General features: G+C 42.3%; 1 protein-coding gene across 2 annotated transcripts in view; it reads left to right on the plus strand.

The window, feature by feature from the left end:
* The window catches only part of LOC126248871 (pancreatic lipase-related protein 2-like), a 148,314-nt gene that overhangs the window by 84,825 nt on the left and 40,797 nt on the right, over window positions 1-22,692 (plus strand). For both annotated transcript variants that reach the window (XM_049950317.1, XM_049950318.1), the window contains one exon: window positions 22,438-22,692. In XM_049950317.1, the coding sequence (XP_049806274.1) occupies window positions 22,438-22,692 (255 nt within the window). The remainder of the gene's footprint in view (window positions 1-22,437) is intronic.

Consider the following 22,692-nt stretch of genomic DNA (forward strand, 5'->3'; position numbering starts at 1 on the left):
GTGACGAAACGCGCCCCTCTTCTTTGGATCTTCTCTATCTCCTCTGTCAATCCGACCTGGTACGGATCCGACAATGATGAGCAATACTCAAGTATAGGTCGAACGAGTGTTTTGTAAGTCACGTCCTTTGTTGATGGACTACATTTTCTAAGGACTCTCCCAATGAATCTCAACCTGGTACCCGCCTTACCAACAATTAATTTTATATGATCATTCCACTTCAAACCGTTCCGCACGCATACTCCCAGATATTTTACAGAAGTAACTGCTACCAGTGTTTGTTGCGCTATCATATAATCATACAATAAAGGATCCTTCTTTCTATGTATTCGCAATACATTACATTTGTCTATGTTAAGGGTTAGTTGCCACCCCCTGCACCAAGTGCCTATCCGCTGCAGATCTTCCTGCATTTCGCTGCAATTTTCTAATGCTGCAACTTCTCTGTATACTTCAGTATCATCCACGAAAAACCTCATGGAACTTACGACGCTATCTACTAGGTCATTTATATATATTGTGAAAAGCAATGGTCCCATAACACTCCCCTGTGGCACGCCAGAGGTTACTTCAACGTCTGTAGACGTCTCTCCATTGAGAACAACTTGCTGTGTTCTGTTTGCTAAAAACTCTTCAATCCAGCCACACAGCTGGTCTGATATTCCGTAGTCTCTTACTTTGTTTATCAGGCGACAGTGCGGAACTGTATCGAACGCCTATGGAGGCATGGACGGAAAGCATATCAGGTTAAACTACCCGAAGGATAGTGGATCGCCGGCCGGGGTGGCCGAGCGGTTCTAGGCGCTACAGTCTGGACCCGCGCGACCGCTACGGTCGCAGGTTCGAATCCTGCCTCGCGCATGGATGTGTGTGATGTCCTTAGGTTAGTTAGGTTTAAGTAGTTCTAAGTTCTAGGGGACTGATGACCTTAGAATTTAAGTCCCATAGTGCTCAGAGCCATTTGAGTCATTTGATAGTGGATCCCAGTTCTTCTGTTATAAAGAAATCTTTTCGCTAGTTTTCCTGGCGATCGTTGATCCATACTACAAGTTTACAGTAGTTGATATTGGAAGTTATGGACGTCACAGTGACAACACTATTTTTGAGACCCTGCCGGCTTGAGTGGCCGAACGGTTCTAGGCGCTACAGTCTGGACCCGCGCGACCGCTACGGTCGCAGGTTCGAATCCTGCCTCGCGCATGGATGTGTGTGATGTCCTTAGATTAGTTAGGTTTAAGTAGTTCTAAGTTCTAGGGGACTGATGACCTCAGAAGTTAAGTCCCATAGTGCTCAGAGCCATATTTTAATTTTGAGAATTCAGCTTTCTATCAAGAGTATATCGAGGGCAAAAGTATTCTACCTCCAAATCAGGATCGCGTGTATCATACAAAAAGTTGTATTCTCTCACCTCCTCTATAAGTTTTTCTATGTCTATGATGTATGCACTCCATGCTGCAAGACAAAAAACTGCCTCTCGCCGCTGCTTCCAGTGCGACAGCAGAGCAGTTGAATGCGCCAACAGAGGCAAGCAGGCGCTCCGGCTTGCGACGAATCTGTAATCTGTGACAACCCGGCGGCGGCCGGTGCGGCAGGTCGGTTGCGGGGGCGTCAAAGCCGCACTCTGTGTGACCGCCGCCATTCAATAACGAGCGATTCAACAGTGCGGCCTGTCGGCTGCAGTTTAAGGCCGGACGGCCAGGCCGCATTCTGTCTGGCCAGGCCTTTAGGCAGGCGCCTTGTCTAACTAGGCCTAAATACGCCCCCTGTGTGCATCCAGTCTCATTTGTAGACCTGTTTCATCTTCTAAGTGTTCTGCCAATAAAACAGTCTTTGGTTTGCCTTTCGCACAATATTATCTATGTGAGCGCTCAAACTGAAGTTGGTCGTAACTGTAATTCCTATACTTAGTCGAATTCACAACCTTCAAGTTTGTGCGATTTATCGTGTAACCGAAATTTAATAGACTAATTAGTACTCATGTGAATGAACTCACTAATTTCCTTACTGAGAGACAATTGCCACTTTTCACACCATACAGATGTCGTTTCTAAGTCATTTTGCAATTCGTTTGGATCTACTGACGACTTTAGAAGGCGGTAAATGTCAACATCATCAGCAAAAGTTTAAGAAGCGGTTAGCACACGGGAATCGTATTGGGGAGGACGACGGTTCAAACCCACGCCCGGCCATCCTGATTTAGGTTTTCTGTGATTTCCATAATTAGCTTAAAACAAGTGCCAGTATGGTTCATCTTAAAGGGAACGGCCGTTTTCCTTCCACATCCTTCCATGATGTGAGCTCGTGCTTCGTCTCTAATGACCTCGTTGCCGACGGGACGACAAACACTAATCTTCTCATCCCTCCAACAATCTAAGAGCGTTGCTCAGATTCTCTCCTAAATCGTTTGTGTAAATTGTAACACATCCTTGGCGAACACTGGATATTACACCTGTTTTACTAAAACGATTTTCCGTCGAATACTAAGTATTGTGATCTTTCTGACAGGATGTCACTAATCCAGTCGCACAACTGAAGCGATACCTAAGAGGCACGCAATTTGGTTAGGAGTTGTTTGTGAGGAATGGTGTCAAAAACCTTCTGGAAATCTAAAAATATGGAATTAGTTTGACATCCCATTTCGAGAGCACTCATTACTTCGTGAGAATAAAAAGATGGCAGTGTTTCAGAAAAACATTTTCTGATCCGTGGTGACTGCTTATGAGTAAATCATTTCCTTCGAGGTAATTCATAACGTTCGAACACAGTATATGTACCAAAATCATACTGCAAATCGAGATTAGTGATATGGTTCTGTAATTCAATGCATTACTCCTATTTCCTTTCATGGGCACGTACGGATCTTTCACAAAACGAGTGATTGTGTATGATTTCTAACTATGGAGCTATTGTATAAGCATATTCTGAAGGGAACCTTATTTGCATGTTATCAGGAGCTGAAGACTTGCCGGCCGGCCGCGGTGGCCGAGCGGTTCTAGGCGCTTCAGTGTGGAACCGTGCGACCGCTACGGTCACAGGTTCGAATCCTGCCTCGGGCATGGATGTGTGTGATGTCCTTAGGTTAGTTAGGTTTAAGTAGTTCTAAGTTCTAGCGGACTGATGACCTCAGATGTTAAGTCACATAGTGCTCAGAGCCATTTGAACCAGTTTTTTGAAGACTTGCCTTTATTAAGTGCTTTAACTTGCTTCGCTACACTGAGGAGAACTACTTTCAAGTTACTTCTGTTGGCAATCGTTTTCCATTCGAATTCTGAAATATTTACTTCTTCTTTGGTGAAGGAATTTCGGAAAACTGCGTTCACTAGCTCCGCTTTAGTGGTTCCGTCATCGGTAATAAACCCATTGGTATTACGCAATGAAGGTATTGACTGTGTTTTGCTGCTGATGTACTTTATACACGACCAGAATCTTTCTGGATTTTCTGTCACATTTCGAGACAGAGCTTCGTTATGGAAGCTATGACAGGCATCTCGTATGGAAGTCCATATTAAGTTTCGAGCTTCTGTTAAACATCGCCACTCATGGAGATTTTGTGTTCTTTTATATTTGGCATGCTTTTTTCGATGCTTCAGCAACTGTATTGTGATCTGTTTTGTGTAGCGTGTGTGATCAGTGCCATATTTTATTAGCTTATCCAGTACAAATCTGTCAGTTGCCGGCAATACTACTTCATTGAATTAAAACCGCGTTTAGTCTACACTTACACTACTGTCCATTAAAATTGCTACACCACGAAGATGACGTGCTACAGACGCGAAATTTAACTGACAGGAAGAAGATGATGTGATATGCAAATTATTAGCTTTTCAGAGCATTCACACAAAGTTGGTGCGGGTCGGCACCTACAACGTGCTGACATAAGGAAAGTTTCCAACCGATTTCTCATACACAAACAGCACTTGACCGGCGTTGCCTGGTGAAACGTTGTTGTGATGCCTCGTGTGAGGAGGAGAAATGCGTACCATCACGTTTTCGACTTTGATAAAGGTCGGATTGTAGCCTATCGCGATTGCGGTTTATCGTATCGCGACATTGCTGCTCGCGTTGGTCGAGGTCCAATGACTGTTAGCAGAATATGGCATCGGTGGGTTCAGGAAGGTAATACAGAACGCCGTGCTGGATCCCAAACGGCCTCGTGTCACTAGCAGTCGAGATGACAGGCATCTTATCCGCATGGCTGTAACGGATCGTGCAGCCACGTCTCGATCCCTGAGTCAACAGATGGGGACGTTTGCAAGACAACAACCATCTGCACGAACAGTTCGACGACGTTTGCAGCAGCATGGACTATCAGCTCGGAGACCATGGCTGCGGTTACCCTTGATGCTGCATCACAGACAGGAGCGCCTGCGATGATGAACTCAACGACGAACCTGGGTGCACGAATGGCAAAACGTCATTTTTTCGGATGAATCCAGGTTCTGTTTACAGCATCATGATGGTCGGATCCGTGTTTGGCGACATCGCGGTGAACGCACATTGGAAGTGTGTATTCGTCATCGCCATACTGGCGTATCACCCGGCGTGATGGTATGGGGTGCCTTTGGTTACACGTCTCGCTCACCTCTTGTTCGCATTGACGGCACTTTGAACAGTGGACGTTGCATTTCAGTTGTGTTGCGGCCCGTGGCTCTACCCTTCATTCGATCCCTGCGAAACCCTACATTTCAGCAGGATAATACACGACCGCATGTTGCAGGTCCTGTACGGGCCTTTCTGGATACAGTAAATGTTCGACTGCTGCCCTGGATAGCACATTCTCCAGATCTCTCACCAATTGAAAACGTCTGGTCAATGGCGGCAGAGCAACTGGCTCGTCACAATATGCCAGTCACTACTCTTGATGAACTGTGGTATCGTGTTGAAGCTGCATGGGCAGCTGTACCTGTACACGCCATCAAAGCCCTGTTTGACTCAATGCCCAGGCGTATTAAGGCCGTTATTACGGCCAGAGGTGGTTGTTCTGGGTAGTGATTTCTCAGGATCTGTGCACCCAATTTGCGTGAAAATATAATTACATGTCAGTTCTAGTATAATACACTCCTGGAAATTGAAATAAGAACACCGTGAATTCATTGTCCCAGGAAGGGGAAACTTTATTGACACATTCCTGGGGTCAGATACATCACATGATCACACTGACAGAACCACAGGCACATAGACACAGGCAACAGAGCATGCACAATGTCGGCACTAGTACAGTGTATATCCACCTTTCGCAGCAATGCAGGCTGCTATTCTCCCATGGAGACGATCGTAGAGATGCTGGATGTAGTCCTGTGGAACGGCTTGCCATGCCATTTCCACCTGGCGCCTCAGTTGGACCAGCGTTCGTGCTGGACGTGCAGACCGCGTGAGACGACGCTTCATCTAGTCCCAAACATGCTCAATGGGGGACAGATCCGGAGATCTTGCTGGCCAGGGTAGTTGACTTACACCTTCTAGAGCACGTTGGGTGGCACGGGATACATGCGGACGTGCATTGTCCTGTTGGAACAGCAAGTTCCCTTGCCGGTCTAGGAATGGTAGAACGATGGGTTCGATGACGGTTTGGATGTACCGTGCACTATTCACTGTGCCCTCGACGATCACCAGTGGTGTACGGCCAGTGTAGGAGATCGCTCCCCACACCATGATGCCGGGTGTTGGCCCTGTGTGCCTCGGTCGTATGCAGTCCTGATTGTGGCGCTCACCTGCACGGCGCCAAACACACATACGACCATCACTGGCACCAAGGCAGAAGCGACTCTCATCGCTGAAGACGACACGTCTCCATTCGTCCCTCCATTCACGCCTGTCGCGACACCACTGGAGGCGGGCTGCACGATGTTGGGGCGTGAGCGGAAGACGGCCTAACGGTGTGCGGGACCGTAGCCCAGCTTCATGGAGACGGTTGCGAATGGTCCTCGCCGATACCCCAGGAGCAACAGTGTCCCTAATTTGCTGGGAAGTGGCGGTGCGGTCCCCTACGGCACTGCGTAGGATCCTACGGTCTTGGCGTGCATCCGTGCGTCGCTGCGGTCCGGTCCCAGGTCGAAGGGCACGTGCACCTTCCGCCGACCACTGGCGACAACATCGATGTACTGTGGAGACCTCACGCCCCACGTGTTGAGCAATTCGGCGGTACGTCCACCCGGCCTCCCGCATGCCCACTATACGCCCTCGCTCAAAGTCCGTCAACTGCACATACGGTTCACGTCCACGCTGTCGCGGCATGCTACCAGTGTTAAAGACTGCGATGGAGCTCCGTATGCCACGGCAAACTGGCTGACACTGACGGCGGCGGTGCACAAATGCTGCGCAGCTAGCGCCATTCGACGGCCAACACCGCGGTTCCTGGTGTGTCCGCTGTGCCGTGCGTGTGATCATTGCTTGTACAGCCCTCTCGCAGTGTCCGGAGCAAGTATGGTGGGTCTGACACACCGGTGTCAATGTGTTCTTTTTTCCATTTCCAAGAGTGTATATTTGTCCAATGAATACCCATTTATCATCTGCATTTCTTATTGGTGTAGCAATTTTAATGACCAGTAGTGTACATAGTTAGTTCGGCAGGAGCGGAGACTGTCTCTTAGGAAGGTGTAAAACGAGTTTTTGTCTGCATTTTTAAATAGGTGTCTTTAGCGTTAATTTTGTTAGAGTTGGATGTTGCGGTGTCAGTCTGGCTACAACGACGTTGTGGTCACTAATACCGGTATCCGTCATGATGCCCCCTACTTGCTCAGGATTATTTGTTGCCACGAGATCAAACATTTTTCCCCAACTACTTACACGTCGAGTGACGTCCTGAACTAATTGTTCAAAATAACTTTCGGAGAAAGCATTTAGTACATTTTCTGACGACGTTTTATACCTACCAGCGGCTTTGAACATTTATTTTCCCCATCATATGGAAGGCAGATTGAAGACTCCTTCAGCCATAATTATATGATATGTGTTGTTCACAAGTACGATGGAGGGTTCCTTCGGACATACATGGATGTTCGAAGGAACAGACACTGCGAAGACTTTAGCCGTTATGAAATACATTCGCATTGACGAATATGGACAACCATCAGCTGTATAATGTTGGATTTATCCGCAGAAGCCGGCAAGCGACCGTCAAATAAAATGTCCCCCTGTACGGGAATATAGAAAATGAATGTTCGAGTGCGTGTTGTAGACACATGGTTGACAGCATGTGTATGGCCGTGAGTCGTGCTCGAGTGACGTACTTGTAAGGCGACCGCTCGGGATAAGGGGGAAATCCGGGTTCGAGTCGCAGTCTGGTATAAATTTTCACTGTCGTCATTCCATTATAAAGCTGATAGTTGTCCATATTTGCAAATCAGAATGCATTTCACTTATAATTGTATTTGTGGAGTAACTGTTTGTGATGAGGCTCAAGTTTTCTTGAAACTATTCGGCAATTGAATGATCTGAGTCGGGCGGGGATGGGGGAGGAAGCGTCGGTGAAAGGAACTAATTATTACATTATTCTGATTTTCAAGTATGACAGCTACCCATTCTAACTCATAGGATCTATCTACTTCAATTTCGCTGCAAGATAAGGTGCTTCTAACAGCAACAAATACGTCGCAATCACCTGTATTAAATCTACTTTATCTGAACACCGTTAGGTGTTAGGTACCTGTAACGATTTGAGCTTCAGTAACTTCTATTAGCGTTTGGAGCTCTGGTTCTTTTCCAGCACATATACAACAATTTGCAGCCACAACCTTGATTGTTGCTATATCTATCCTATTCCTGTGTTTGTCCTGCACCCTTTGAAACTAAAACACTTTCTGCACTTCCCTGAGACCCTCTAACCTAAATAATGAATTATCGCCAAGTACACTCCACACGCCCCACCGCCCCCCCCCCCCACTACGCGTGTAGCCACCTCCTTAGTGGACACCTGACCTACTCAGCGGAACCTGAAACTTCACCACCCTATGACGCAAATCGAGAAATCTGCAACCTACATGGTCGCAAAACCGTCTGAGCCTCTGATTCAGACCCCCCATTCGGCTACGTACCAAAGGTCAGCAATCAGTCCGGTCGGTGATACTACAGGTGGTGAGCTCTGCCTTCATCTCACAAGCAAAACTGGCAGTCTTTACCACTTCAGTTAGCGGCCCAAAATCGGAGAGAATTTCTTCTGATCCAAAGAGACACACGTCATTAGTACCGATGTGAGCCAGAATCTGCAGTTAGCTGCACCTTGCGCTCTTCACGTTATCCAGAAGCACGCGTTCCATTTCTGGAATTACTTTTCCCAGTATGCAGACAGAGTGAACACTGGATTTCTTCCCCTCTTTGGGAGCTATATCCCTAAGGGGTCCTACTGCGTGCCTGACATTAGAGTTCCCAACTACCAGCAAACTTACTCTCTGTGAATGCCCAGGTCTTGTGGACCTAGAGGTTTCCTCTGGGCGATCTACTGCATCTGGCTCAGTATCTTTGTCAGCCAGAGATAGCGTCTGAAACCTGTTTATCAGACGTACCAAGGAGGCCCTTCGATCGGCTCCGTGGAAAGTCTTTCGCTGCCTGCCAGACCTTGGAACAGCCTTCCACTCGACCACCCCGGGTTAAGGTTCATCCTCCATGGGGGAGTACCTGGCGTCGTCACAGTAATGGACCAATCGGGGGACACGAGGGACGTGCTGGACGTACTCTATATCCCAACATTCAGTCCCCACAGCGTCGCCCATTGAAAACAGCCTCAAGCTCCGTGATCGAAGCCAGCACCACTTGGAGCTGCGAGTGAAGGTCACCAACTCATGATGCATCTGAGCAAAGCAATCATAGTCCCTGTCCACAGTAAAGTTGGAGGAACTATGTAATAAACTGTGATTAAAACGCGGAACTCACAAACGAATGGCTGTGCTCTGCAGTGCTGCTGCCTGGACGGGAGCTGCTGCCTACATGCTAAGTAACTTTTTCTAATTGAAAATAAAGTGGAGAAATTAAAAATCTGACAGCGAATCAGTTTATACAACACTGCCGAAAGAGTTGAAGAAAGCGTCATTATGGATTAAGACTGCTCATTCAAATACCTGACTCTAAAATCTAACAAGAGAGCTCAACAGAGCAGACCTATACACTTATGCTCCAGGAGACAAAGTGCCCGGTCGCTGGCCGTTTCTGCACGTAGCGTCATAAAAGCGAAGGGATGGTGAAGAAAGACCCATTAACTATAGTGTTTGTCAACCCCTGCCCAGAAGCGTTCAGTGGGAGTGGTACATCTCTGGCAGTGACCTCATGTTCTTCTACCTTCGACTACAAGATAAATCATGAAGGTTGCATAATTCACACCAAATGCTGTTAACTTTGGCATCCCACGGAACTTTCAAAGTAACAAACTCACGCTTTCAGACCTACAGAGTATGGAAATAAATGGAGTACATAAACCCAAGATAGACTCTAGGGGGAAAAAACGACATACAACGAAGAAAGTATCCGAACGGCACGGAAATCGGTTGATGTGCTGTACATGTACAGACAGACAATTTCAGAAAAATTGAATGATTCATTCAAGAGAAAGAGCTTCACAAATTGCGCAAGTCAATAACACGCTGGTCCACCTCTGGCCCTTATGTAGGTAGTTATTCGGTGTGGCATTGATTGACAGTGTTGTTGGATGTCGTTCTGAGGGTTATCGTGCCAAATTATGTCGAATTGGCGCGTTAGAGTGTCTAAATCCCGAGCTGGTCGGAGGACCCTGCTCTTAATGCTCTAGACAGTTCAGACTGGGGAGAGATCCGAGGACCTTGCTGTCCAAGGTAGGCTTTGGCAAGCACGAAGACAAACAGTAGAAACCCTTGCTGTGTGTGGGCGGGTATTATTTTGGTGAGGGTGGCTTGCTATGAAGGGCAACAAAACTTTGCGTAGAATATTGTCGGCGTATCGCTGTGCTGTAAGGGTGCCGCGGGGGTCACCAAAGAGGTTGTGGTAAGAAAGGAAATGGTAACCCTGGTTAGTGGGCTGTATGGGGAGCGACAGTTGGGTTGGTATCCCACTGCCATCCGAGGTTTCTCCATACACGTCTTCGGCCTGGAATCTCATTGACTGGAGTAGGACTGTCAACAGTGATGCGTCCCACTTCGAACTGAACCGCGATGACTAGCGAAGTCGTGTCTGGAGACAACAAGGAGTGACGGTCTGGGGTGCCATTTCTTTTCATTGCAGGCCCCCCTTTGTTTATCATCCGTGGCACCCTTATAGCACAGTTGTACGTCGTCAATATTCTACGCTCCGTTTTGTTGTCCTTCATAGAAAGCGATCCTGGCCTAACATTTCAGCAAGATAATGCCCGCCTAAGCACCACTAGAGTTTCTACTGCTAGTCTTCGTGCTTGCGAAATCCTGCCTTGACCGGCAAGATCACCAAATCTTTCCCCAGTTGAGTACGTTTGATCCCCCAGTCAGCTCGGGAGTTCAATGATCTAACGCGCCATTTGGACAGAATTTGGGACAATATCCCTCAGGAGGGTATCCCGCAGCTCTGTCCGTCAATGCCAAGCCGAATAACTGCTTGCGTAAGGGCCAGAATCGAACCAGCGTGATAATGCTTGCTCAATTTGTGAAGCTCTTTCTCTTGAACAAATCATACAGTTTTTCTGCAATTCTAATCATTTTTTGTCTTTACGATGAAATGAATGCCCCTAGCTGCATACAGGCGTTGATAAAAGTCAACAGGGTCAGTTGAAAATGTGTGCCCCGACCGGGACTCGAACCCGGGATCTCCTGCTTACATGGCAGACGCTCTATCATTTCATTGTAATTTCATTCTATCGAGCTGCAAGGGCACGAATTCGTTTGAGAGTGCCCTAAAATATTTTTTTTTCTGAAAATTACCTTTAGCAGTTAATGTACCGGCTTGTGGGACCAACGTCTTAGATCTCCCAATAACTGACATGTCCGAAAGAACAGATACCATCTTCATATATATATATATATATATATATATATATATATATATATATATATATATATATATATATTTGTTTGTCTATACATGTACATGTACATTCGAATAATTTCTTAGCGGTGTGTCGTTGTGTGCGAGATTCTCACGCATGTTTCCTCTAGAAGCTTGTTATTAACACAAAGGAATAATGTACGTTGTGAATTGTGCGTCATAGAACAATCGGAAATTCCTTACGGACAACTGTTTTATGAAACGGGACTCATACGCAGACTGTTAGGCTAAGGGCACAGGTAAAGAAAACGTATCATTGAAGTCTTAAATCTATAACTCTTTTCAGCATTTATACATTAACTCTATTCCGATCGGAACTGATTGCCGTTCCAAGTTCCATAAAATCAAGGAATACTCGAAAATATGGCAGTCGTTACTTTTCAACCTTGCAGAGTTTGCTGGGCTTTGTTCTTGTTTAGTAGGTGGCGAGATACATGTCAGTGATTGCTGTTCTGTCTCCATGTTAGCCTAGGAAAATATGTCAAGTGTCTGTCCTAACATTCCAGAAGGAAGAAGTTGGAACCCGGTGCCGGCACATAGCCGACTCTTCTCGGATAGGAGCAAAGGAACAGCTAGGCTTGATGTCCTCGTTTACTAGATGAATCGCCATCAAATGGGTCAAATGGCTCTGAGCACTATGGGACTCAACTGCTGTGGTCATAAGTCCCCTAGAACTTAGAACTACTTAAACCTAACTAACCTAAGGACAGCACACAACACCCAGCCATCACGAGGCAGAGAAAATCCCTGACCCCGCCGGGAATCGAACCCGGGAACCCGGGCGTGGGAAGCGAGAACGCTACCGCAATCGCCATCAACATTGTCACATAGCCTTAAGCCATGAGATGCTGTGGCCAGGTTTGGAATTTAATGCAGAACATTGGCACACAGTCTTGTGATCAGGAACGTTATGCCACCACTTGTCCTCCCTTTGCTCGACAAATGATGGCGGTGGAAATTTCTTCCATTACTAGATTTCGAACCTACTACTTCCAAGTCAAGTTCAACCACGTAGACGGGCACTAGCGACCTTGGTTGGGGAGTCAGCTTTCAAATATAGCAACAGAATTTTATAGAGCTCCTATCTCAGTAGCTGTACCGGCAGAACGCTTCATAGAAAATTTGGGGAATATTGCCAATGGATACCCAGCTGATGCGATGGTAACAAGAGGAAATTTAAACTTTCAAGCTATAGACTGAGAGAATCACGTGACTGAAACAGGCGCCAGGGACACGAATTCGTTTGAGGGTGCCCTAAAATTGTTTTTCTGAAAATTACCTTGAGCAGTTAATGTACCAACTTTTGAGAGTAACGTCTTAGATCTCCCAATAACTGACAGTCCTGAACTTTTCGGTTCAGTTAATACAGTGGAGGGAATCAGTGACCCTAAGGCTATTACAGCATCACTGACAACACCTGTTGAGAATAATGTTAACATTATAGATAAATATTTCTATTTAATATGTGCTACACGAAATGGTTTGCAGATTACCTGAGTAGTCAACATCAAATATTAATATGTTGATACGAAAATGTGTGGACTTTTAATAGGTATCACACGCTCTAGACATATTTACAGAGCAGGCTTGTGAAGGACGAGTACTTTAAAGCTGTGCATTATGTTTATTTTATGAGTTTTCTTGTTGTGCGTAGCACATTTATGCTGTACTTGCACGGTTTGGCAGATGTGCCATCAAACTGAGTGAAATGAAACGTAAATCAGAGAAACACGTCTGACCTATACTTTCAGATGTATTCAGGTACCGAGACTCTGTAATACCGTAAGCTTATCCATGGCTCTGTAACAACACGATCGTCTCTTCCATTAATACTTTCTATGAACCACCAGTATTGAACTATAGAAAAAATTGCATGAGAATATAAGCAAAATCAATGCTTAGTAATACATTTATATGAGACCCATAACTTGATATGAAATAGGAAGAGCTGATAAACAGGAAATTTTACACACAGAGAAAAAAGGGCATCACTATTCTCACTTACGAATAGAGTCGAAGACTGCACATATTTCTAATTTTAAAAAGTTGGGTACGGAGCAGGGAAGGGAGAAAGGACCATAGCTGCGAGGTAGAACGAAGCTTGTTCCACAGAACGTGCAGGAACTTCTTTCTTTGCAACTACAGTAATAAAGAGAACTGAGCAACAGAAAGTGTTACGAGTCCCTTTAATTAAAGCAGTAAAAGCTTTTTAATGCTGACGACATATCAAAAGAGATAGAAGACAATTTGAATGTTTCAACGAGTGCCAGTTCCAGAGCACTTAATGGACTGCAGTTAATTCGAGAAGTCTGCTACATGACATAGTTTGCATACGTAGGGGAGAAAAAGGTACTACCGAAACTAGTTGCTAAGTGTCTGCTCAAACACTAACTTTCCTGTGTGGCACTGTTGACCATTCATTCCACAGGCTGGAAGGAGTAGATTAGATTAGACAAGATTAGATGTACTTTTCGTTCCAATGGATCCAAAGCGAGATCCTACAGGATGTAGAACATATCAAAAACAAGAACACACAGTAAATATTTATTAAGATTAGCAGATATGCTAATGTACCTTCCATAGGTACCAAGTGAGCTAGTCCCCGTGGATATGGAATAAATAAAAAAAAATGTTTAACATATTTTCATTCAATGGGGAATAAGAAACTTGTCACAAAATATGCTGATGTTAAATAAATTGTGGTGCACATGATAATTCTTACACTATAGTAGCCATCATCATCAAATACAAAAATCGTTTTACAATATTTATTTACAATGATCACATTACTGCACTGAATTTGCACATGTCAGATTGTACGTAATACTTGTATTACTTGATAGTATTAGTACCGCATACACATCAGTCAGTTGTGCTAAGAAATCCATCAATGGAGCAGAAGGCATTGGCCACCAATAGGTCCTTTAGCTCCTCTTAAAATGAACTTTATTAGTAGTTAAACTTTTTTACTGGTATTGGCAAGTTATTGAAAACGTGTCTTCCTGGATAATGAACAACTTTCTTGACTAAAGTAAGTGATTTTAAATCTTTGTGAATATTATTCTTATTTCCAGTATTGATTCAATAGTGTGTGCTGTTGGTTTGAGAAATATATATATATATATATATATATATATATATATATATATAATTGAAAATTTAATTAAGGAATAAATATACTGCAAAGAAGTAGTTAGGATCCCTAGTTTTCTAAAGATGCCTCTGTAAGATGGTCTCGAGCTCACTCAAAAAATACGGAAATAATTCTTTTTACGGTAGAAAACCCACTATCTTCTGTCTTCGGGATCTTGACGATGCGGGACTACCCAAACTGCCAGATTACCGAGCGTCATCTAAAAATATTAAAAATGTATAACACTGTGTAAAACAACATGAAAAAAACTTTATTGCATACTTTAAAATTTTATGTTAAGTTCAGGAGAGAACAGTTTTATTTGTAATGGTTCAAATTGCTCTGAGCACTATGGGACATAACTGCTGAGGTCATCAGTACCCTAGAACTTAGAACTACTTAAACCTAACTAACCTAAGGACGTCACACACATCCATGACCGAGGCAGGATTCGAACCTGCGACCGTAGCGGTCGCGCGGTTCCAGATTGTAGCGCTTAGAACCGCTCGGCCACCTTGGCCGGCTTTTATGTTGTAGTACAGTATTGTGTATAAAGGGCTCCCATCCGGTATCTAAAGGAGGGGGAGGGGGGTAGACCTGAAGGTATGGTGTACAATTTGGTGCTTTCAACAAATTTTATAAATGTATCAGTAGCGGCAGCTGCTTCATTCCAGGTACATGGAAGTGTTGAGTTTGTTGCGTCATTTCCTTCTTCTTCATCGGATTCGAGATCTGATGGTTGAAATTCTTGTTGTGGTCTTATCACACTTTCTTCTATCAGTTCCTCCGATACAGATTCTTTATTGTAAGTGACTATCCTGTCCAAAACTTCATCTCGCGGTAAAATTTGTTACAGTAAATTCCCGTTTATCCGAATCGCGTTTATCCGAAATCCGCTTTATCCGAACAATTTTTTCCGATTTCCGCGGCTCACATTGGCGCTGTCTGACTGTTTTTTCCCTTTATTGAGTTTCGATTCCTCTCAGAGCGGGGCGGGCTGGCAGCAGCATAGCATAGTACGCCGCTCTTCAGCCTACAGTTGTCTGACAAATTGCGCAGCTACGCTTTTGCCTAGCTAGACTGATACTTGACAAGTTTCAACTTGTCTGCGCCTGGAGCCATGCACTCGCTGGTGTTTTTCGGCAGTCTACTGCTAATCAGTGCACTGGCGACTGTCAAATGTTCGAGTGTCGTCAATTCGTGCGTGTGTTGGTTGAAGTTTTTGCGTGTTTCTTGTTCGTATTGCGTAGTTTCATGACATTGCCATCTAGTGGAAGTCCTTGCAAGTACAGTACGTACGCTATTGCTCTATGCAGCGCGACGTAGCCCTGTCGAAATCGACAATGAGAGTGCGGTACCAAACACTTTCCGCCTGTTGTCGGTACATCAGACGAAGCCGAGCGTTTATCAATTTAAGTGTGAACGTACAACGCGCTGTTGTGTTGACTCGTGGGCTTGGGTATCCATAGACTTGAATCAGGGAAGTATCGTTTACTGGAAGATAAATGGCGAATATATTCCCTGAAATCAGCTCAGACGCTGGAGGGTGGACTGTACAGTTGTCTAGCAACTGTACGACACTGCTCTGTTCAGGAAAATAAAGTTTAAAAAAAAAAAAAAAAACTATGTCTCAAAGACGATTCAGAATTGTGAAAAAACAAGTCCTTAATCAATTCTGAAGTCATCCGTGCATTAGAATGAGCTCAAAAACAAAAAACAAAAAAAAGAGCAAAAAAAACGGCAATTAGAATGTCTTAGTAACATAAGGAGACAACGTGTAGTCATTTGAACACAATAAAACTGTCAGCCGATCCTTTTTTTTGTTTGTTATTAATCTTTACCTGCCGAAGGTGAACTAGGCAACGCAAAAGTAGGCCCATTTTGTCGGCATTGTGGATCTGACCTGCACTCAAGTTATTGTGTTTAACTAATCTGCAAAAAGGTTCTTTGTGTTTTTCAGCTGCATTTTGATCTGCCGATCGAAACTTTCCACCTAGGTATGACGAGTTTTGAATCGGTATAGCCAACTGTAAGAAAATGCACGTTCAGTTTTTGATAACCCCAAATCATCCCGCAGCAGTTTACCCTTTTCCATTATCATAGGCTCCGTTACAGGTTTTCCTTGGTACGGAAGCACTTGTAGAAAATTCCATCCTACTGACCTAGTTTGGGCTTTCTAAAAGTTTTTCGTGATTCATTGTCATTTACCATAACAAACTGTGAGGAAAACATTTGATGTTGACCTTTAATTTTTCATGTCATAGATTTTTCAACAACCAGTTTCATATTTTTACATAATTTTACTTCTATTCTCACCTTTCTCAGTCCGATTAATGTAGTCAAGCTTTTGTTGTATCGTAAGTGTAACGTGATTACGTTTCACTTCCTATTTCTTGTGAGAGGTGGTTGGATGAGAAAATACTCCCACAATACGTAGCGCTCCAAAAATTGCGATATAGAACAACACTAATCGTGATTACACTTTAAAACAGCTCTTTTTAATCCTCATAGACAACTGTTGCATGACAGTAGCTGTCTGATACGTGACTGAAACGCTGTTGGCACTGCACGACTCGAAATTGTTGACCACTGCCGAACGTGACCGAATTCCGCCGAACGAGTCCGAAATTTTCTGTGTGTATGAAGTGATGCAGAATTATTTGAACGTGTCGGACTGTCGGATATCGGATAAACGGGCTTTTAATGTACATGTTTTTAGACTCGGAAAACACTGCTTTTGATGAGTTCCCACAAAAAATAATCCTTTACGACATTATGGAATGGAAGTATGCAAAAGTATGCAAACTTTTTTTATTTTTCAATCATCTATGTCCGACAATATTCGCATTGCAAACAGAGATTCGTTTAGGCGCTTCGGCAGTTTTGTGGTATGTTCCTTCCGTCGTCATATTTTAGGTATATATCGGCGGGAAACTTTTTAAACGCCTTTAACTGCATGTAGTGCGTTTTTTTCAAAGTTCAATAACAAAGAACTGACTAGGAACCATTTGTTAATGTCCTTGAAAATTTCATTAACTGATGTTTCTAAGACTATACTTGATTTGCATTTATTGTAATGTTTGTATCATCTGCAAATAAAACGAACTTGGCATCTGGTAACGTTACTGCTGAAAGATGATTGATATAAACAAGAAAATGTAAACGTTTTAAGGTGGAACCATATGGAACGCGACTTGTAAGTAGTTAGTTCCCTGTTGGATGATGCCTGATGACGGAATACACATCTCTTTCCTGTTGAACCACTTTGTTTCCTACCAGAGATGATTTCAATCATTTTGCAGCATTTCTTGTTACTACGTTATATTTTATTTAATTTAAAAGGATACTGTAATTGACAAAGACAAATGTGTTCGACAGAGCGCAAAATGTACCAGTAGCCTGTAATTTATTCGCTAATGAATCAAGTACAGTTTCTTAGTACGTGTAAATAACCCTCTCAATATCAGAACCCTTTAGAAATCGGAACACTGACTTTCACAATATATTATTTATTTTCAGATGATTAAGGACCAGTTGTACATTGTCTTTTCTGAAATTTCTGAAAATGCTGGCAAAACTGAAATTTGATGGAAATTAGACGGTATTTATTTACCTACTTTCTTAAACAAAGACTTAACTTCAGCAAATTTCAAAAATTCCGGAAATGTTCCACTGATAAATGACTTGTTACGCAGATAACTTTATATGCTACTAAACTCAGAAGCATACCGTTTAATTAACTTTGTTCATATTTTATCATAACGATTACAATCGTTTATTTTAAGAATTTTATGGTGGACTACTGTAGTGAGGTCATAGTCATATGATAGGTCTCAGGTATTCCATGACAACATCTACTGTAACTGGCAACCTTATCTTTCCAATATATTTTACGAAATGCTTGTTAAAGAGTTCAGAAACACTAGACACGTCTTTTACCAATGTTTCATTTACTCTATCTGCTATTGGCTCCACTTCACCTCTGGTTCTCTTTCACAATAACCGATATTGTCTTTTTTCTGTTATCTGATGTGATTATCTTTTTCTCGTAATGCATTTACTTTGATGTCGCATTACTATCTCTAATACTTTCCAGTATCTCTTGTGATGACCTATAACATCAACATCGGAGCTGTTTCTGAACAACGGAGAAAGTTTCCTTTTTGTCTTATAAAATACCTTTATTCCTTGAGTTATCCATGGCTTCTTTGTAGACTTTGGTCTAATCTGGATTAATTTTGAGAAAGAGCAGTTTTCAAATAAGGTAAGGACATTATCAATAAAATTTTATGCGCGCCATGAGCACTGTATACATCACTTCAGTTTGTATCTTTAAGGATTTAGTAGATTTTTTTATATCCTGTTCAGTACTAACATTTAACAAAACGAACTGCATGTTATGGTTTGAGAGGCCATTGACAATAGGTCACGTAAAACAATTTTGTTGATTAGACCTTTCTATAAAAATACTACCAACGGCTGTATTGAACAAATGTTACACTAGTTCAGAAGTTTGGAGTATGATTTACATAAGTTTAATATTACTGTCACTGACCGTTATAAAATCTTATTGGAAATGTTTGTAATAAAATCTACGTTAAAATACCAGCAACCACTATTTCTTTGTTTTTGCTGTTAAATAGGCCACTGGAGCTTCAATGTAATTTACGAACAGATAAAATTACCTGCAGCTACTCAGCATATACTTGCTGTTATGAAGAATTTAGTATGAAATTCTACGTGTGCCGCACAGGCTTCCAGATGCTGCTCTGGGCTAAATTTGTAAATGTCTATGTTCTTAAGTTTAGGGCAACCCGTTATGAATCGGACAACTCCTCCTTTCTCCATTTTTTCTGTATAAAAGTGAGATGCTGACCTAAACTTAACACATAATACGTATATCCTGTAGGTACGTTGATAATTCTCTCTTTTAATTCGTTTTGTGCATCAGTCTCCATGTCTTATACCTCCTGAAATATCCTTGTCAAGTACTAATTTTATTTTATTGGTTTTGTTTATTAATATAAATTGTTATGTAGGCGCGCTGTTCCCGTTTTCCGTTTACGTTTTTTCCTCTTCACTCCCTTTATATTTATTTGTTGTTCAAAGAGGCAAATTATGTCAACTGTGTTTGATGGCTCTAATTCATCAGTCATTAATTTTCTTCTGATTCCTCCAACATCTTCATCCAATAAATATAATACATTGATCTCAATGACTGAGATAAAATCAGCTGGAAATGAAATGTCTGTTGATTGCTCAAAATTTTTAACCAACAGCTGACGTAATATGTCAAAATTATATTTTTTAGTTTCTTCCTCAAACTTAAAATTTGTTTCAATTCCAACTTCTCCTAAAACTTTCTTTCCTGCTTTCCTATACTAAAAAGGTACTGCTTTGACACCTGTTACCACTGGTATTTTACCACTCATATGATAATGCCTCGCACAATTTCCCCTTAAGTTCTCTACTATTATACCAACCAATTTACCCTTCCCTTTCCTGTTGAAGTGAAAGACATGCTTAGCATAATCCTAGCTATTGACAGAATCAACACGAACCACTACAATATGTGACCCTGCACACAACATAATCAGCTGTTCCATCTCTAAATTAACTGTCCTGAAAGAAGACTTCAAATGAGGTCAGTCATGGCATCTCAGAACACATAAAGTGGTATGTATCGATGCTGATTTAATCTTTACTGGGTCACCCTCTTTATTGTAACCAGGATCTCTGTCAACAATAATGCGCAGCCCACCCTCTACAGCTTCGCTGGTGAAGCCTTTATAAAGTGATCCTAAATCCTTTGTCACTTGCTCCAGACCAGCACTAGGTTTAAAAAAACTAGTTACCTAGTATTGTGATACTAGTTCATCCCGCAAAAGTTGTCCTACACCTCTAGCAATAGAGCTACCAAACAACAAAACTTTTTTTTTAATCACTTCCCTGCATTCTTACTTTTCAATTTATTGCTGAAAGTTTGATGTGCCCTGTCTACACCTACATCTGCGTGAAGTTCATCGGTTTATAACTGAAGCAACATCTCAAACTTATTTTTCACATTCACCACAAAGCTTTCACACGAAGTTCTAAGCCTTTTCCTTTTGTTACTTGTTGCCATTCTCCACCTCTCTTTACCCTTCTCCCTCCTTAACCTATCCAGATTGTTCCTAGTCTTGTCTAATTCAGCCTGAAGGGCAGTAACTTTACCCTCCTGTTCCACTATCTTTATATCTCTGCTGCATATCCTAGAAAACCACTGGAGAACCCAATTAACTTCCTGAATTTCCACGCTACTACAGTCACCTCAGCGGAATAAACTACAGCATTCATCACATCATACCTAAGAACCAACACTTTTATGACAAGTTAATCACTTTTCCCTCATGGTAAAAATAATCATTTAGTTACATTAAATTACCGATAAACAAGAAAACATATTTACAAAACTTTGGCCTAAACACGAGATTTTGAATCATAAAATTAGAAATTTACACCACGTACCAGACATATGTACTAAATAATGAAGAGATAAATTTTAATTCAACAGCTGCAAAAAAAGAATAATTAAAGTGGATTCTGTAAGTTTACTGAGCCAAAATGTAAACAAAAATAAGCCGGCCGTGGTAGCCGAGCGGTTCTAGGCGCTTCAGTCCGGAACTGCGCTGCTGCTGCGGTCGCAGGTTCGAATCCTGCCTCGGGCATGGATGTGTGTGATGTTCTTAGGTTAGTTAGGTTTAAGTAGTTCTAAGTCTAGGGGACTGATGACCTCAGATGTTAAGTCCCATAGTGCTTAGAGCCATTTTTAAACAAAAATATGACTACAACCCGACTATACAGTCTTTTCGCGTTTTCTGGAATAAAACGTAAAGAAAAGTGAAACCTTTAATATCAAGTTTAAAGAACACCCTAAGACGCTTATTTACTAAGTAACTTGTACAAAACTATTATTACAACATAAAAACTTATATTCATGAGCCCACAAAATTCGCGTGTCTTACCAGGCACAGGGCTGTCAATCGATCACTTCTTCATTGTTTCTAATTACTTGTCAGAAGACTCTTAGTAATAATTTTACTCTGCAGTTACCAAAGAAATTAGATGACCAGACAAACTAAAGATAAATGACAACACAGATTTTTGTTTTACAAACAAATCGGCTATAATTGCCTGTTGCAGAATTTACTGATTGGGACAGTTTAATTCTGTTGTTATTCAGAAATTGCATGATACTGAAGTAAAGAAGCAGCTGGTTTGAGATGTCATCAAGCAGGCAACCAGACTGACGTCCATTGGTAACATTTCCTAAAATTTCGTTGGTTCGAGTGGGCAGCATTGCAGGGCCTAAATTTATAATATTACTTACGTAATGCTAAACTAAGAAGAAGATCTCTGTAAGTTACGAAAGTGTGAAAAGTAACGAGAAAAGTGGTTCATGTCTGTTCGCAGTTTTCCGAAATTCCTTCACCAAAGAAGAAGTAAATATTTCAGAATTCGAATGGAAAACGAATGCTCTGAAAAGCTAATAACGCAATCTGACTTTCAATAATCTCTACAAAATAATGGCCCTGACTGACAATAACCTATACCTTTCATGAATCACTTACCTCACAAAAATCTTCGTTACTCGAACTACTGGAATACAGCGAGCGCCTATACTGCCAGCTAAATAAAAGATTCTAACTACTGAAGGCACTAACTACTGATAGGCATAGTTAGCAAATGAAAGATTTAGATAGAGAACAAACAATGTATCTACCTTAATAGTGTTCAAAAGTCATAATATTATATATATATACTGCAGGCATGTGGCTGCAAATAAACTAAATATAACTTACGTAACTAATATTATATACCTCCAGGTGATGATTAAAACTTCATTACTGCCGATAGCACAGAAAAATAAATGATTGACACCATTGGAACTTTTAAATGAAGGACGCGAAGTTCAAATTAAGATGTCGAAAGGCTTAAAAAGCTACAATCTTTGGTCCTATGCCGTGCCTTCAAGGGTTCGGCGTGTTAATCTGAATTAGTCAATGTTAGTGGTAGAGGCTGGTCGGATGCCTATACTGCCACTGTGTATATTGTAACAATAGTTTTTAAAGAAAGCATTGTGAGGTTTCTTATAGTTGACATCACCTACAAAATTGCTATTGTGTGTACACGTATGCGCTATGCCACAAGTAAATATGAAACATAAATGACAGGTGATTGTTCGATGAATCTTAGGCAGGTTTGAGATGTTTCAATACAAAACTCTTGTTTTTATGATAATAAAAAGACGAATAAAAGTGTATTTATCATTTATTGAAATGTTTCAGAAGGGACAGTAAATTCGAGCACAGTATGCAGTCATGTGAGAGCATGGTCGCTGTTCTTGGAAACGCTCAACGAGCCCAATTCAGAATGTCAGTTCATTGCCTATCCCTGCTCAGAAGGAGAAGGACTGCCTTGTTTTCCACCCAAAGAGGCCTGCAAGGATCCATCCTCGTGCGCCATCATGGGGTGGAGAGCTCAGGAGTCTCAAGCTAGAGGCGCTTTGTACTTGGTTACCAGAGACCGCCACCCATTCTGTG

The sequence above is a fragment of the Schistocerca nitens genome, chromosome 3 (assembly GCF_023898315.1).
Source record: "Schistocerca nitens isolate TAMUIC-IGC-003100 chromosome 3, iqSchNite1.1, whole genome shotgun sequence".
NCBI classification, from domain to species: Eukaryota; Metazoa; Arthropoda; class Insecta; order Orthoptera; family Acrididae; genus Schistocerca; species Schistocerca nitens.